We start from the raw sequence: 18,245 nt of genomic DNA, 5'->3' as shown, positions 1-18,245 counted from the left end.
CCCTTTGGGGGTCCCTGAACCTCTGCATACAGCAGGCTGCTGGAAGGAACATCACAGCGGTGTGAACAAGATTACTGCTCAGTGTACGATGTTGGGCTGTGGCAAAGCTCACTAATTCCCACATATCCACTTGCTTTATGGCCCTTAATTTGAGCCTTTCTTTGCTATTTGCTATGATCAAAGGCAGAAGGCATCTTGATATAAAAATTTAATAATGTGTTGTTAGTTTGGCATTAGTGTGGAAACATAGTTAGTAATTAACATGTGTGTACACAGGACAGGTCACTACATGCATGTATGGGGAATTTGCAGTCCAGTGTTACATGAGGTTGTACTTAAAAGTAAAAAAAAATGTGTGAAAAGATTTGTCGCTGAGGAATAGAACCACAAGCATATATTGCTGTGCCCTAATGTCTTTGTTCTGCCTCTTCTCCTGTCTCAGGTTGATGAGGATGTAGCTCTGGACCAAGCTGTGAAGTTCTGCCAGATACAGTTGGCCACTTCTGCCCAAAGACAGGTATAACAAACCCTTTCATTTGTCTCCCTTGTGCATCATATCTCATTGTCGTTTACATTTGTATAAAAAGCTGTGCATTCTATCTTTTCCTGTTTTTTCCAAGTTGATGCAAAATACTTTTTTTTTCCTACATGTTGTTGCAATAGTCTCCCATAAGGTTGTGATGATTTAAGGTTTTACTCGAGACAAGTGTATGGCGCATGAGCAGTATTTTAGTGAGCAACAGCAACCATCTATCTCTGAGTTTTCCCAATATTATACGGCCCAACCATCTGCCAAATCAAGTCGGTTGAATGCTAATTTTACTTGTCTGCTATTTAGATTATAATAGCAATTGCTGCTTCTGTAGTAAAATGTGCTCAACTGATAAGTAACTTCAAGTCTATCCTGCCTCAGCCTGCCAGGGCTAAATATAGCCCAAAGCGTGGTGTGAACGCTCCCTGTTGTCCCCTTAGCCTCTCTCGCCAAGCTAAACTTGTCATTGGTTTCAACTGGGCATCGGTATGCTTGTTGCCTTTTGCAATGGGGATATGATTTACAATGCAAAATGGCAGAATAGTCTAAATACATATGTGTCTAATTGCAGTAAATCTAATGGGTTCCTCTAGTTAGCTTAGCGTTGTCTTCAGCACTCATATTCTGCATGGGATTGTTAGTTGCTCTGCTTCCATCCTGTGGCAGTGACTCGCCCTTCCTCTCATCCCTCCTTCTGCCCACACAATCAACAAGGGTCTCTCTGCCCACATCCTGTTGTCACGGTGATGTTCCCCGATCATCAGGCTTACAAGAAGTAACTGTGGGAAAAACAAAAAATAGTTTTCCTAGTTCACTGATCACGTCATCTTATTTTCTGCATGAATCTTTTTGTTGCTCGCGTTAGTTTCGTCTGATTGTCACGCCTAAACACACAACACGGAGATAATGGTGCAGACGAGGCACTGAAGCACAAGACTCGTATCTCAAATGTGTAAAAACAAAAACAGATTCAAGTTGTTGTTTTTACCTGTATAAATCTCCATAATATCTTGATGCACTTCATGTCTCTGCACCAAATGTTTTACTATGATTATACCTTTTTCTTTTTCAAATGGGATTGTATTTACCTTGTCAGGTATACATGGTGACTTGTCATTATGACGGTGACCTTGCATGTGCTGGTTCGTGTTCTTGTTTTCCCTCGATGCTGATGAGATGCTTCTGCTGCGTACTCGCTTTTTCTGCAGTCTGATCTAACTGCTGTTTGTTTACGTGTAATTCTTGTGACACCAGCTTATGCCGTGGTTTGCATTTGATTACACGCGTACGTAGTGGAAAATGTGAGGAGTCACCAAAGAGTTCTCAACTCGATGTTCACACATTCCTTCAAGCCCCCACAAGTGCAGCGCGAGATCTGCTCGCATAGTGCCGAGCGAGAAACATTGTCTGCGTTGTGCTCTGTGTATTGTTTACACATTTGTTTGATGCCATACCAGCAGAATCAAACTACAAGGCTAGATGACCTGTGCGCTTAGTTACTGTCCCTCAATGAATGGCTCATATGTTTTCATGATCTTTTTGCTTTTTATGGTGCTGCTCTTTTAGAGACTCGATGGATGTACTTCATTAGACAATCCTGTCTCACCTGCTGTGTATCAGCAGGCTTAGAAGAATGTTGAGGTTTTATTCGTCTAAGAAGAATTTTGAGATTCTGCAGCGTCGTCCCTCCCGTTTGGGCAGGCAATTTAATTAAAATGTTCGGTTGGCCGGTCATTCAAGAGTTAGAAAGTTGACCAAACCTCTAGACGACAGCTGCAGCTGTTCTAATCTGATTTAATGCCCAATCTGGATAATTGCACAGCACCATCTTTCATTGTGGGACCTCCGTTTGGCCGCCAGCAGCCCACTCGCCCCACACAGCGAACACTTGAGTAACCTACAGACGAGCTGCATGCTATGTGCTGCAATGTTCTCAGGTACAGTGTTTTTGTTTCTAATTCACACGGTCCAGCTGACTTGTTGGTGTTCTTGTTGTGGTGTTTAATTCATGAGAGATGAATCATCAAAGCTGGCTGTGGAGCTGCTGCATGCTCCAAGCTTCTGTGTGCCGCTCTGTGTCGAGCTAAAGGATCTGTCTGAGCTTTTGGAAGGCTACTCTGTTTGTTTGATTTGCCTGTGCGCTGCTGTGTGAATCCCGTGGGGAGCGCCATCATACACAGCTGTGATTCAGAGCACAGTTTGACTTAAACTCCCAGAAGAGAGCCTGAGAAAAATGGTATGCTATGTTATTGCCAAATTATGTGCAAACGTACTGTATCTGTCAAAGCATTCGTCATGACAGTCGTGTGGCCCCGTGCGTTTCCTCCAGGATTTTAAATCTTGATATATTTACCTCTGACATAAAAGCAATTTCAATCTCTGTTGCAAAAAAAAACTAAAACGTATTTACTTTTCACACGGCTGCACAATTAAGGCAATCCAATTCTCTGTATCCCAACACTGGACATCCCATAATTTCTTCAGCTTGTTCAATTTTACCACGCTTTCATACAGAAGAGTGAAGCGCTGGGATTAAAGGTTTATAAAGGCAAGTTATCCCAACTTTTTCATCCGTTTTGAATTGAAAACTAGAGACGGTGTATTCATTTCTTTTAACTGTGTTGCCATGGCAGCGGCTGTGGGAGCGCGGCGGCTGTTGTCACAGGTTGTTTGTGCAGCTCTTGTGCTTGTAAGTGGTCCTCAAGAGGACACACAGGAAAGTGGCTCAGATGGGATGTAGTGATGTAGAGCTGAGCTCCTTGCAGCACCTAACACAGTCCAGTGTGTAAGCCGCTGAACCCCTGGGGGACCGCATCGCAACGGGATTTCATTACCGCTTATGTGAAAGAGCCTAGACTGATGATGCTGATGTGTTGTTTGAAAAGGTGCAGAGGTATTGACTGAGACTCTGAGTCTCTGACCAGATTCTGTCTTCAGGGGAAAGGATGTGCAGTTCTCAGAAATCTACCTGAACAGAAGAGGGTTGAAGCTGCAGCTGGATCCCCAAGATCAGTCACACCTTGCTCTCCTCCTGTCTCAACAGTCTGTAAGCGATGCCCCGACCACACCAAAGTACACCAAGGACCACCGAGACCTCTTCTTCCCCGCCTCCCTGTCGACACCTGTCCTGCTCAGCCACACCACCTGCCACCCGCTGTCCACCCCGGAGGCTCAATCCAAAGTGGTGTATGAGCCCCTGAGCAAGTTGCCCAGACCTCAAGCCTCGGGCTTCCACGATCAGCCACAGCACAGGAGAGCCGCTAGCCACCCTGCTGCAGCCATGGCGTTCCTACCACACACAGGTACAGTGGCCACCTCTCCAACACCACTCTCTGGGGGTTCTTTGCTCTCGTCACAATGCAATTTACACTCATATTAATAAAAGATATCGTCCTCTCTGACGTCCCGAAGAGTTTAGTTAGAAACGGCTCTTTTAGAATTGTAAATTGTGAAGAAAGTGCTTTACTCCATGTGACCAGCAGGGTGCGCCTGTGGACTTCCACACATCTGTTACATAACAGCAGACTCTCATCACTGTTATTTATCCAACAAGAGCTTTCACAATCGGTGCCTTAAAGACTGTTATGCTTTTTCTGAGCTTCGAGAGGGGTTTGGCATAATAATTGCTGATCCTCATAACGAATAGTCGGGTTTGCGGTTTGTCACATTTTTTTTTTTATCTGAAGATTAAATTCCTGCAGCCAGTGTCTTCAGCCTGAATTCTCCTGATAAAAAACCAACCCAACCTGTGAGCTTGAATCATCAATATGTGTTATTTGGTAATGTTTTTCCTTTGTAGTCATTAGCTTTGATTATTATTTAGAATATTTTAACAGTCATTGGATTTTTGTATGAGGCCATACAGCCTAGAGGGCAGTACAAAAGCATTTGGAGACGCTAAAGTCAATCCTCTTGTTGTTCAGGCAGCTTTCATTTATTTCCTTTCAGATAAGTGCTCATCAAATGGAGCTGCTGCATTTGGCTCTCATCCTATTTTGGTTCCAATTTTCCGCTATTGGCTATGAGCTTTTTACTACAACATAAAGCTTAATGTGAACTCTTTATCTGTAGACATCTTGCAGGCAACAAACTGACACGCATGCTTTTGAGAAACAGGACCCAAAGGAGTTTTATATTACATGGACTTAATTAAAAATCTACTTAAACTCAAGAAAACATCTAACCTAATGACAACCAGCATTGTTTTACACATGCACCATGACATTGGTGCTATTTTAAAATGATAGGCCACATGTTGAAAAAAAGAAGAAGAAGAAGAAGAAGAAAACAGACGGTATACATTTAAGATATATTTACATAATAAAAAAACAGACAGTAAAAATATAAATATATCAGTCAATTCAAAGTGATATATGTCATTTGTCTTGTTTCTTTAGGTGGAGCTATCATTTTCTTTACATTTAGATAATGTATGATGTGTTCTTGACAGTCAGTTACTGTTAGGCTGCTCTCTAGAATCATGTTTTTGCTTCTTGTTAAATTTCATCATGATATTTTGAGCAAATTCTATTTTTATGTGTTTGTAATTAACACATCCCCTCAAGTCCAAAGTGCAAATCTTTTATGAATTAGCTGTCAGGCAGAGCGCTCTGCAACGCAGCCGCATTCATCTGTTTTCTGTCCCAATTAAGAGACCCACGATGCCGCTTCCCAGCAAACTTCATGAGTCTCTTTTTCAAATTGCAGTCCATGTTCTCACCTCTTACATATTCAAAATGTGTGTGGCTCCATTTATGTTTCCTCGCGTTATTGAAGTTGGATGATCGTGCCGATACGTACAGATACAAGTAAACACACAGGTTAGCATTAAGCAACGCTGCAGCACTGTGTTCATTAGTAGAGGCGCCTGAAAGAGTATTAGATCATTTGTGTTTTCATGTGTGGCAAAACATGAGGAAATGTTCTACCATCTCCGATAGCTGTCTAATGAAGGGAACTTGAACGTCCCCATGAAATAGAAAATTGCTGTCAGTTAAATTTTCTGCCAATAAATGCCAAATGTTCAGAATGATTTTATTGTTTTTTACATCAGACTACTTGTATTCACCATGTCCTCGAAGCTGTTGATCCTTTATTGGGGGTTATGTCTTTTGTCACTACGTATTTGATGACTTGCACAGAAAGTCTGCTTCAATTATCTTTGTTGGCAGGGGATACTAAATGTACTTTAATTTGTATATTGCCTGTCAAATATTGTAAAACTGTGATGATAAAGCTTTAACAGGTGTTTGGTTGTTGCATCGTTTGTGCCCACAGATGAGCGGGAGGAGCCTTCAGAGGGACTTGCATACCGACAGCAGGAGTCGCACCTTTGTCAGCAGATGAAACTCGCCACTGTATCCCAAGGCCAAGAGTCAGCAGCATCCTGGTTCCAGGAGGAAACCGCCACATGTAGCACCACACAACCATGCCCAGGTCAGAACCTTTGACTGAGAGGTGTGACAGAAAAAAAAAGCCACAGCAGGATAGATAATCTGATTTAAACTGTACCTAAAGAGACTCTCGGTTGCTTCATGTGCCTTGAAAATGTTTTAATTCGAAGAAATGCCCTCTTATGTTTCTCTCTCAGACCAGCAGCAGTATGCCAGCGATGATCAGTCTAAACTTCCAGACCCCAGCCGAATCCGCTCCCGTGTCCCGCACAACATGCCAAAGCTTTTCATCCCTTCCTCCGTTACAAAGTTCCCACCAGAAATCACAGTAACGCCTCCGACACCCACACTCCTGTCCCCTAAAGGCAGCATCTCAGAGGAAACCAAACAAAGGCTTAAGGTATGCAGTTTGCCTCTACATTTGTGTTTCTGTTCTTAATCGCACATGCAGCAGTTTTTTTATAAACACAGAAAAAAACGTGAGCAGCTGCGGGATATTATTGTTTACATGATCCTGTTTCAATCAATATAGAATGAAGACCATAATAGCGCAAGCAGTCGTTCTTTTTGCAGCAGGAAGCTAAGGCTTCTGTCTCGTGATCAGATCATTACGTTAAACGCCTTCGCACATAAAGATAAGCACATCTCTAAAACAAAAAATGTACGTAGTTCAAATAACTTATGTAGTGTTTAGGACTTATTTGTGCATGTGCCTATATTCATGCATTGTTTATTTTGTCAAAAATACAGCTTATTACTGTAAAATGTGGGTTATAAGCTGCTACCTTTTTCCTCAACTTTAACCCGTGCAGCATAAATATTGGTGCGGCTAATTTGTGGATTTTTCCGATTCTAAATTTAGCAGCAGTTGATGCTCGACTCAGGCAGCGAGGACGGACAGCGACGGCTTATAAATCGCCGCAGCTTGTTTAGGATGAAATACAACTTTTTCTTTAAATTTAGTAGATGCGGCTTGCCTTATAACCCGCATTTTACGCTGTGTGTGTGTGTGTGTGTGTGTGTGTGTGTGTGTGTGTGTGTGTGTGTGTGTGTGTGTGTGTGTGTGTGTGTGTGTGTGCGCGCTTAGTTCGAAGGGTAAACTGTCGTCTAGTCTAACACTCAACAGTGTTCCCTGCTATCTGCTCCTCTTCAGAACGTCATCTTGTCGTCTCAGTCTGCGGCCACAGTCAAAAAGGACACTCTGAGCCAACCGGCGCTGGAGGTGCAGGAGACCTCCAGCCAGGAGTCGTCTCTTGAAAGCGAATCGGACGAAGAGGACGACTACATGGACATCTGAGCCACTGAAGGCCTTGTGTGCACGCTGAAACTGAACAAAGCTTTTTGTCGCAACTTGGCGTCACCTCTGCGCCCCCTGTCTTTAAAAAGGAATGGTACATGTCACTGCAGCTGTCCTTGTTGATGATATTTGTTCCCTCGTGTGCATTACGAAAAAAGCACCCCCAAACTGAAAAAAGAGCAGTATTCTCTTCGCCTGCCGTCACCGCACTGCCCGGCTTGTGAGCAGTGACGGTGTGTAAGACGGATGTCGATGGCTTTCGTCTCACAGCATGTCAGTAATGTGCCATTTATGCATATTGCACATCGGTGTATCCAGCTCTCCTGCACACTGGATCTGGCACAGAAGACGTTTAGCCTTTAAAGCCAACCAGTTCCGTGTTTATTTGTTATGCTGTGTGCCGAGTATATCTCCAAGCTGCAGCTAAATCCTCGTCTGAGAACTCGTCAATCTGAGGTGCCTCAGTCTGGACTATTCTCAGCAGCATGTACCTGCTGTCCACCACTTTGATCACTTTGGTATGGCAATTTCACCTGCAACACACATCGCATTGGTACACAACATATTCCAATGAACACAAGGGGGGAATGAGGATAATCAGCTGCATTTGAGGTTCACCTGTGGAGCCTCACAACCTGTAGCAGATTAGAAATGTTTACACTGAACGATTGGGATGTTTTTCAGTTGACACTTAACTTTGTGCTATTTTTGTATTCTTGTAATATTTTGTCCGATATATTTTTCTTTTCTTTTGTGTACATTTGTAGCGAAAAGGAACAGCTCTTACCAGGAAGACGTCCTGTCACCAGCACTGATCTGATTGATGTGGAAAGAGGTTTCAGTTATGAATTAGCTTTTGTACATATCACAATCCAAATACCCTCTAATGTGTTTGGCTTTAAGGGGTTGAGTATTAAGCTTTATTTTCAGTCAACTCAGGAAGCGACTTTCCTTGGTCAGACGCTTCACATGATCGTTCCTGATTTCAGTGGAATTGAAATACTTTCTAATACAGATGCCTTTCCATTTAAACCATTTTGGTAAATTTGTCAAAATTCTAGCTAAACTCAGAGGAAGACAACAGAATGTTTTTTACAGATTGTTTTCTATAAAAAAAAAAAAAAGAGGAAAAAAAAAGATATTTAGTGATTTATGTTTCTTGAAAGCTGTCTCAGAATAATTTTTAAAAAAGACAAAAGTGAAAAATTGTAAACTATCACCCTTGGAAAAAGAGAATTGGATTATTTTTTGGGTTGGTTTTGGTTATTTTATGGTGTAAGATTGTACAATTGTTTATTGTATGGCTCAGGCTGCTGGAGGGGAACTGTTCTCCAAGTCTGGAATGAATGCATTATAGATACATATTGACACATATTGTTCCGTGTGCTACTTCACATACATCAACAGTCCTGGCATCAAGTAAAACGGTGGTTTTGTTTAGTCTGTTTGAGCTCAGACCTCTTGGGCTTTCTGAGAAAACCAGTTGGGTGTCTGAGGGGGCAGTTTGATACTGCGACTGCCATAACTACAGTTTATTAGAAGACCAATGAGTACCCGGTGCTTACTGATGCTTGAAATGAACACTAACAACAAGTCTCAAGATATAAGGCTAACAAAAGTAAAAGCATCCTATAACATGTATAAGTACTGGTACAGTTGCCTGACAACACCTCAGCGTTTATAATATTTCATATTTTTCTTCCTGTCCTTGTTATTCAACGTATCACTTCCTCGAGTAAGTAGAGTGGAGCAGCATCCTGAAAAATAGTTGCATATACTGTGATCATTCGTAATACTTTGTTGAAAGTTTGGAGCATGGTTTATAATTATTTTCTGACGGATATGCCCAGTTACTAATCAAACGTGATGGGATGGGAACACATAAAGTTGTTACATGTATTCTATTTGGACAAAATGCAGAGACAGACACTAAATATTGTTATAATGCATTAGGAATATGATAATGTTCCTAACAGTTTATCAAAATGCACAACTCATAATGTACTAACTTATGACTTAGTAATGAAACAATGAAGGCATTACCAAACAGCTTGATTTAGGGTGATATTAATTCATATGAAACACTTTTACTTATAATTTGACTGTAGGACTTCCACTTTAGTTCACTGCTGTAAAGCTTTGGTGTGGCAATACCACTCATCTACATCAAGTATACATCCTAAATATATTTCATTTAATTATATTTAATCATTTAAATAGTTTTTACGAAACCTAAGCTAAAAGGGCAACATAAAATGACATAAGGCGACAAGGAAACTGTCACACACTACAAACAAGTATTAAGAATATAGAAGAGTTAACGTGCATGAATTTTCTTCCTTTCAAATGACGAAGCTAAAACCCCATCTAATGTGCTTTAGTTTTAACTTTCATTTAGTTTTTTATTAATTTACAAGAGATCCTCAGGTGAATGTCAGACGAGCTGGGACAACACTTGTCGGGACTGGCACCAGTCCGAAGATGTTCAATCTGTACTCCGTAAAGAGGAAGGTGATGGTCACCAAAACACACACGCGCACACACAACATGTTGACAGTGGCCATGACAGCTAATTTTTTCACAGTCCCTTTATTTTCAGACTGCGTGTGTGGCCTATGAGACTGAAAAGAAGTCATTAAAGGTTTATCAATAACACACTCAGTCAGTGCTCGAGCCTGATTTCCTATGGCTGATAATGAATCACAAATATAAACTATCAATTTTCTCTTAAAACTGCCAACTATACAACCCCACAAGCTATCATAATACACTTAGGAAACCACCTGACAAATGTGTTATTGCAGGATATTCAAGTCAATTTGATTTATTTAGCCCAAAATCTGAAATTTGTCTCAAAAGGCTCTGCAATCTGTGCAGCGTACAACACCCTCGGTCCTTGATTTAGACGGGGAGAAACTCCCCAATAAACCCTTAAACAGGAGAACAAAAATAAAGGAAAGGTATTTCTAAAAGCTGTCTTGCTTTTAAATCATTTGTAAATCTAAAATAAATATGAAAAGGCATCCTCTTCCAGTAGAGCTGTGGGCTCTCTGACTCTTGTCGCTGGCGGACCACCCTGCTGACCACACTGACTTTGTGGTCAAAGGGCTTGTACACTGGTGTGAAGTCTCCGACACGAGGGAAGTCATTAGTCTTCATTAGCAACTTCCAGGAGTGTCTTATGAAGTGCTGTGAAGTTGTCATTTGCCCCCTTTGCCAGGCAAGCTAGATTTGAGGTTTGTTTTCTTATGTGGTGGACCAAATGTGAGCTTGTGAGCTTGCCCTGCCCCTAGTTGGTGCTTGTGAGACCACGGCCCCACTGGAGTTAAGTCAGGGATGCCAGAGACGACATTGTAACAGATCATGTTCACGGTAAGCCTGTGTTTTTTTTGTATATTCTTTGCAAACTATAAGGCAAATTGATGAATTGACCTTCGATACTCATCAGTTCTGCTTTGGTGTTATTTGGATGCATACGTATAGATTAAAGTTCTCTGCAGTGCCACAAACTAAACATTATATTATACATTCTTTCTAATCACAACACGGCATCTCTTAGCAGATAAAGTTAAATCATAATCGGCATTTCCCCATGTGAGATTGTTCGGCCTCCTGTGACATCATGTTGTCTCCAGCCATGGGGCCGCTATCTCTACAAACCCCTCAAAGTGGCCAATTAAGCATCAAAAGAGCATGCTGCATGGCTAATGTGAGTGAAAGGTGTGAGATTTCTCGTCAGTCCACTCCGGGGGCTCTTTATTGGGCTGCTGGAGAGCCGTCTGATCCCCGGGCCCTGGCTGTATATTGGCAGCTGTTAACTGTCGAGCACAAGGGGATATGTGCAGTTAAAGCAAATGGCCAAAGACTGACACCTGGGAGGAAGAACATCGCTGCCAAAGGTGATCCAGGAGTAGACACAGGAAGGGAAGCCTCAGTGGAATCATGTATGAGGTATGGGGCTTCAGTTGAACAGGAATCAGCTGTTTATCATAACAGAAGACATGATCAACGTGTCCTCCTGTCATCCCTCGTGATTTATTCTAAAATCATATGAAGTAGTACTCTGACTACTGTTGTCTTTTTGTCTCTGTTGCCTTTCATGTCTTTTTTATATTTATCTTGTTTATTGTGTATGTATATAAGTACGAAGAGTTACGTGAAACCGGAGTCAAATTCCATGCATGTGTAAACACACATGGCCAATCAAGCTGATTCTAAGTAGCTACATTTATACAGCATATTTAGGGCCTCAAACAAATTCCACAATGTGTGTGCTTTGCAGTCCTTATCGGTGTTCTCCAGGTGACCTCCGTGATGTGTCATCCAGTCCAAATCGCCCCGAGGCTTGCTGTTACAAAAGAGAGAGCTCCCTGTCATGCCTCTCTGTCCCTGGCTTTTGTCCCCAGGCAATGCAGCGAGGTATTTACCAGTCACACCTGTCACCTCCAGACCCAGTGCGTAATGGGATTGACACTGCCGCTGCTGAAATGTACACCTCAGCTCAAACATCGACACGCTTTGCTGCTAGAGCTGCAGTGCGGAGAATCTTTCGCCCAAATCTCTTTAATTCTCGCAGCGTCTTCCTCCTAAACGCTCACAGATTTGTGTGACCTCTGCCCCGTGAAACAGTTGAAGGGGTCCCCATGCAGGACCCAGAGAAGAGCTGGCTAAGTGCTAAGTGAGGAGATCAACACCGAACCTGTGCATAATAACTCCTCGACAACAGTCGGTTTCACATGAAGAGGATAAAAACACATCGCACTTCCTCAAGGCCAAGGGGGTGGTGCTGGGAGGGTCCTGCATCAAGACGTATAACATGAGTAAGTGATCGTACAGAGATCTCTGCATCTTTAAGTGCCTCATTACAAGCTGAATGTTATTATCCTTTTTATTCTGCATCGACCATGCACAGAAGCCTTAAAGAGGCCCGTCAATATTTTCACAGGAAAGACTTTCTAGCAGTGAATATCTCTTTGTGCTCACTTAACGGCTGACACTACAGAGTGCTGTGCTACGGTGGGACCATTGCATGCTGCACACGTTGCTTTTAAAACTCTAGATCATATGTTACATTTGGTTTTATTGTCTAAACTGTTATCCATACAGTTACACAAATCCTTTGTGAATGGGTGTCAGGGAGCTGAGCTTACAGAAGGCATTGTATGCACCATGCAGACATGAGAATACAATAAGAAATGGAAGTGGAAGTGGTGTGTCTATGCTAGAAAAAGAGGTTGAATGAGATGTGAAAGTCACCTCAATTCAAATTTTCATGTCAGTGGAAACGAGAGGGGGACTGTGGTCTAATTTTGTTCCTCTATGCTAATGCCTGCAGTTTAGCATTTGTTTTGCCTGCAGTAACATGGCATGAGACAGGCCTAGGAATTACACGTGTGGATTTTGCCTGGGTGCGGATGGTGGGAGGATGGCCGAGATGTTGTGGCAAGTCTTTATTCTCAGACCCATTCAAGGCTGACTTGGGCTTGTGGTGCTAACTGGCTGTTAATTGCCTGCCTATACACAAGGCTTTCTCCACATGCAGAAACTATAAGGGAAACTAGCCTAATGAGATTATCTATCAGAGCATGGGCCTGTCTAGACACCCAATACACAACCCACCACAACCTCTGCCTGCAGAGGCTTCAGAGGACGCCCCCAGGTAAAAGTTACCTGCAGAAAGACTGCATGTTATCATTACGCCATTATGGGTTTACACCCACAGCGTAATTTTCTATTATGGAGAAAGCTGAGTAAAGTTGTGTAAAAGTAAAACGCATATTTGATGTCAGACAGTTTGTTCTTTATTTGTATCTAATTTCGGTTTCAATAAAAAGGATGTGTGTAATAACTAGTGTTAGAGTGAGGGCTATACTTTGAGAAAACTATTTTTTAAAGAAAATAGTGACTCCAGTGTACACACAAAACCAAATGAAATACACGTTCCATTATGTTGCAGTTTCATCTAATAATTTGGGTATTTACAACATTGCACAAACACTCTAAATGCCATTTTGGTGTGTAGTTATGTCTGTGTGAATGATATTTACACAGATTCTGGTGCCGCTGCGAGCCCCGATCTGCAGCAGGGAAGTCTGTCCATATTGGTTTTAAAGTCTCTTAGCAGTTAATAAAGATGCAATTCCTTCGTCCCCCTTCCTGTGGGGACGGTATCAAGGCTCTGTTAAGTCTCTTTGATTTCCAGCAGCCTCCAATCACAGCGGGGCTCTGACTCATCATTGTGCCACTTCAAAGCCTGGGAATGGCTCTCTTGACCCAACCCACTCCTAGGCTTTCCTTAAAAGTCATGGTCACCACTCCCAGCAGGACTCATGATCTCTGAAATATCTGCTGCAACAAGACTGACTAACCTTCTGACTCCCTGAGCTGCTGGATTTCTCTTTTTATTTTTTCACATGAGGAAGGAGACAGCAGAGCTGAAGAATCACTTGGATATCACGGATACTTGGATTGCTTACTGGCCCTCAGTGCATGAAGCTCTTTCAAGCTCTTGCTGTGCTCTTGCTGAACCTAAACAATGCAGTCCCTCAGAGGTGAGTGTTGACTAATGTTTGTCGGACGAAAACCGGGCTTCTCAATTAGTAAACTCCTTTTTCCCAACCAGTGTTGTCTTCAGTTGTTTTGTCTTCCCTGAGCGGTCCTTTTTTTAACCTGACTTCTATCACATTTACTGAAGCATCTGGCTATGATGATTTTTATTCCCTTTTAGATTTAAAGACAAACTTCAGCGTCCCTCCTCCCTCCTCCATGGCTGCTGGCCCCGATGCCTATCTGCAGGGCAACATTAGGATGACTCTGGAGGACCCTGAACTCTGGAAGACCTTTTCTGAAATAGGAACAGAGATGATTATCACCAAACCGGGCAGGTAAGAGGACAGAAGAATAACATTGAATGCAAAATGTTTGAAAAGTAATGTCTTCTGTTGCTGCGTTTGCTCGTTTTTTTTCCTCATGCGTCCCTTTCTATGTTTTCCAGGAGGATGTTTCCACACTGTAAGATTAATCTGTCGAGCCTTATTCCGTGTGCCAAGTACATCTTACTGGTTGACATGGTCCCTGAAGATGGTTTCAGATACAAGGTAAGATACTCGTTACTTTTCCTTCACTTGTGAATGAGTCTGCCATTTTCGGTTGTGAAAAGGCCTTTTACTTTCCTACAATAAAAAGTAGCCTTGACTTACCACAGCCATGGCTTTGGCTGTAGATGCCCCTCAGTGGTTACCAGTATCTCCAGACAAGACATCCCCTGTTTATCAACCGCCGCCCCTCCCCCCTCTCCTAACATTGTACATCAAAGGGTGCTATCTCTTCCTGTTTTTGTATCCCCTGCTGGGAACCCACTGTACTACCCCCTATCTCTGTGGGTGGTACTGGCCAGCAGTCACTCTGCTCTCACTCTCGTCCTCCTCTCACACTGTGGGAAGACAGAAGATGAAGCTCCTTCTGTAAATCACCTTTCTCTGTGACAGACTGACTGACTATCTGTCTCCGTCCTACAGTGGAATAAAGAGAAATGGGAGGTGGCAGGAAAAGCGGAGCCCCAGCCTCCCTGCAGGACCTACCTCCACCCCGAATCTCCAGCCCCGGGGAGCCACTGGATGAAGCAGTCCATCTCCTTCCTGAAGCTCAAGCTCACCAACAATACACTCGACCAGCACGGCCATGTAAGTAAGAGCACTTGAAATACGGGCCTTAACAAGAACTCTGTATGTATTTCTAGATGATATCCGCACTGCATTCTTGCAGGATTTGGGATAATTTAAGTACTTGGTGGACTAGTAACACTTACGGTCGGGGTGCTTTGGCACCGGCAAAGTAGATGCTCGTAAAAAGAGTTTAGAGCACAATAAAAGTGGTCTGGATTAATCACCTTCTTCCTATCTGCAGGTCATTTTGCACTCCATGCATCGCTACCACCCGCGCTTCCACATCGTCCAGGCGGACGACCTGTTCAGTGTCCGCTGGAGTGTTTTCCAGACATTCACCTTCCCTGAGACTTCCTTCACGGCGGTCACAGCGTACCAGAACACCAAGGTCAGTTTCTCTCCCTTCAAACCGCTGGCAGGACGTCACACATTATTACTTTTATTATTATTTTTACTGATTTGATTTTCCCATCTACAGATTACAAAGCTGAAGATCGATCACAACCCATTTGCGAAAGGTTTCCGGGATGAAGGCACTAATAAGAAAAGGTGGGTGTCACATGGAGGTACTGATGTTAATGACTCCGCAGCTCGAGGAGCCCTACAACAATTGCCGTTTGGCTCGTCTACAGTTTTAATTCGCAGCAGATTGTATTGAATGTAATTGATTTTTTTCAAAGAAACCTGATGTTCCTCTGCAGGCGTTCAAACAAGAACCCAATTAGCCTGGAGAAACGATCCAAGATGTCAGACAATTTGAACAGAGACTCTGAGGAGGACAGTCCACCAGGTACAGTTTAAGACTCTCTTCCTGCTGTTGATGTTTGCACTTTCTTGTCCTGTACTCCAAGACTGACCGAACAATTTGGGTCTTCTCAGATTTCTGCCGGTCATCGTATGAGGGTTACGACGGCGAGGAAGGAGACCCGCCCAAAAGGAAAGAGGCTGAGGGCGTCAAAGACGAGCGTTACTCCGCGTGGGCTGCTGACAGGGAACCCAGTGTGAGGACTGAATCTCCCGCTGGGGCCGACCCCAGGGACATGTACAACACAGAGCAGCTTGTTCCTGCTCCAGCTTCCTACCAGCCGTACAGGTGAATACAAGTTACGCAACAAATAGGAGCACAGTGTTGACGTGATGACCAGACAATAACCAACCCTCCTTTTGCTCTTCAGGTTCCACGAGTATGGAAAGTCTCCCTCTCCCTCCTCCAGCGTCGGCAGCAGCAACAGTGGATCAGGACGCAGCAGCTTCGAGTCCAGAGTCCCTGATGTTGCCACCGTCCCCGATCATGACCCTTCAAAGCCCCGCACACATGAGGTTGGCCCCTCGCCTTGCGCCCCGCAGCCCCTCGCTGCCCCCCAGGACTATCCCGGGGTCCTCAACATGACCATGGCCCAGGCCGGCAAGCCAGGGGTGATCAGCCACCACATTTACAGCCCGTACAGCGCCGAACAGCCTCTTGGACAGTGGAGCGGCCCCGGTCCTGCCCAGTATCCCCCTCCTCATCACCTGACCGCTGACTACACCACACAAGCTGTGCACCATGGCTATCACCATGGCAACGTGGCTGAGTGGAGCCAGTACCCGCTGTTCTCTTACTCCTGCTGGTGAAGGGATCTTCAATGATAACGGACTGAGAGTGACTTTAACCGATGCTGCTGCTACGCCATCCTGCCTGAATGCTGATCCAGTGCTCACAGCTATGCGACTGCATGCCGAGACACGGCTCAGGGCCAGAGGCCTGCGGCAACAATAGATGAAGTGGAAGATGAGAAGAAGTGGAAGGAGACGCCCGTCGCTGCCTTCTGTTCAGACTGGCAGGACTCAGACTCCAGTTATGCTGACTGAAGCCAAAGTGTGCTCCGCCATGCTGTATTATTGATTTATTGTAGAATTGTCTATTTATTTTGTATTTCATCTCATCTCCAAGTTTAAATATTATTTTTGTAAAGAAAATTAAGAATAAAACATAAGTGTGCAATGTATGTCCGCCTTTAAATTGTGATGTGATCTGAAAATAAAAAATTAAAGTGATTCGCTGTCTCGTTTATGTTAATCTATTATCTGAATAAAAAGAGAACATCTTTTTTAGAAGACACCTAGTTTACATTTGATAACTTGTATCAGCCATTACGTTTCAAAGGCCCCGTCTGTAATTTTGGTTCTCATCTAATCCATGTTCTGCATGAGTTTGTGTATTGTAAAGATGTCTTTGTTTGCGGGTGCATATCTGCATACCTGGCCAGCTCTGACAAGCATCAAATGTTCTGGTGGCATTTGTTTGTATTTCCTCTTTGTTGATCTAACGAGGGCCACTCTGTAGTTTCAACAGGCCCAGCATGCATTAAAGACATTGTATTACTGTGACTCCGGCTCACCTGCTGAGGTTTACCCACCAGCATCATAAATAAAGCATTGCACGACTCTTGTTCTCCATCTCAATGAGCCTTAAAAAGCATGAAAATGGGGCTGTTTGGCTCCTTTTCACAGCTGAAAAAGACAAGCTGGGCCCATCGCATCCGCCCTGGGTGGATGTGAGCTGCTAATGACTGTTGTAAAGTCCAGGGAAGAGGAGGGGGGGCATTCTTTAGGAACATCTCTGGTGTGGTGTGGATTTTACTCAGTGCAATTCATTATCTAGGAGGCTTCTTGAACCAGTTAGTCCAACTTCTCCAGCTATAAGTATGCACAACTTTCATTTCCTCATTTTAATGAGGATAACAAAAGAGAGCTTGACAGTAACCTGCACTGCTGGATGAGAAGGTCATCATACATAATAATACACAAGAGGGATTGGTCCCAACATAGTGTATGCATATACTCTGTGTTTATAGACAAAACAAGCAAAACTATTTTCCATTGAAGTAAAATATTTAGACATTTAGATAATTTTGTCACTTTACCTAATGTAATGTCCAAGTGGGGCAGCTGGAAACAAACCTCTGAAAAGTTTGGATCTTGCTCATTCGATACTTAACAAATGAAGTGAGTCCATTTAGATAGCTCCTTAAACACAAGCTAGACATCTTGTATGTTTCCTAAATAGAAAAAAGATATCAACACTGACTGTTTTTGTCTTACATGACTGTGATTCCTAATTGTTTTATTAATGTGCATTGTGCTTTTAGATTGTGTTTGTAATATATTATACTAATACTGTGTTTGTCTATTGGATGTGAAGGTAGTCCGAGCTGTGATTTAAAGATGTAAAAACAATGTGAAAACTTTGTCAATCTTATTATTTTAGGGAGGATTTGTCACTGCTGCCTGGTTCCAGACCTCAGACTTGATGTAATCATATTCAAATATGAATGAATATGAAGGACAGAAGAGAAACAAAATGGCAATTTGGTTTG

The 18,245-nt window shown here is 43.1% G+C and overlaps 2 protein-coding genes across 2 annotated transcripts in view; both read left to right on the top strand.

The window, feature by feature from the left end:
* cabin1 (calcineurin binding protein 1) overlaps positions 1 to 8,592 on the top strand; it is a gene marked incomplete at its 5' end in the record, with an annotated part of 36,307 nt that extends 27,715 nt beyond the window's left edge. Inside the window, 5 exons of the mRNA XM_079222906.1 lie at positions 443 to 517; positions 3,576 to 3,834; positions 5,810 to 5,968; positions 6,123 to 6,325; positions 7,079 to 8,592. Of these exons, the coding sequence (XP_079079032.1) occupies positions 443 to 517; positions 3,576 to 3,834; positions 5,810 to 5,968; positions 6,123 to 6,325; positions 7,079 to 7,222 (840 nt within the window). The 3' untranslated portion in view covers positions 7,223 to 8,592. The remainder of the gene's footprint in view (positions 1 to 442; positions 518 to 3,575; positions 3,835 to 5,809; positions 5,969 to 6,122; positions 6,326 to 7,078) is intronic.
* A 5,353-nt stretch (positions 8,593 to 13,945) lies between these two features.
* tbx16 (T-box transcription factor 16) lies at positions 13,946 to 16,500 on the top strand (the record flags this gene model as incomplete). The annotated part of the gene is made up of 8 exons (XM_079222114.1): positions 13,946 to 14,106; positions 14,217 to 14,319; positions 14,740 to 14,904; positions 15,128 to 15,274; positions 15,365 to 15,435; positions 15,588 to 15,676; positions 15,766 to 15,979; positions 16,062 to 16,500. The coding sequence occupies exons 1-8, from the start codon at positions 13,988 to 13,990 to the stop codon at positions 16,498 to 16,500; spliced, it is 1,347 nt and encodes a 448-aa protein (XP_079078240.1). The 5' UTR covers positions 13,946 to 13,987.
* Positions 16,501 to 18,245: the final 1,745 nt, after the last annotated feature.

The sequence above is a fragment of the Taurulus bubalis genome (genome assembly GCF_910589615.1).
Source record: "Taurulus bubalis genome assembly, chromosome: 8".
Lineage (NCBI taxonomy): Eukaryota > Metazoa > Chordata > Actinopteri > Perciformes > Cottidae > Taurulus > Taurulus bubalis.
This window is presented reverse-complemented; position numbering and strand designations above follow the sequence as displayed.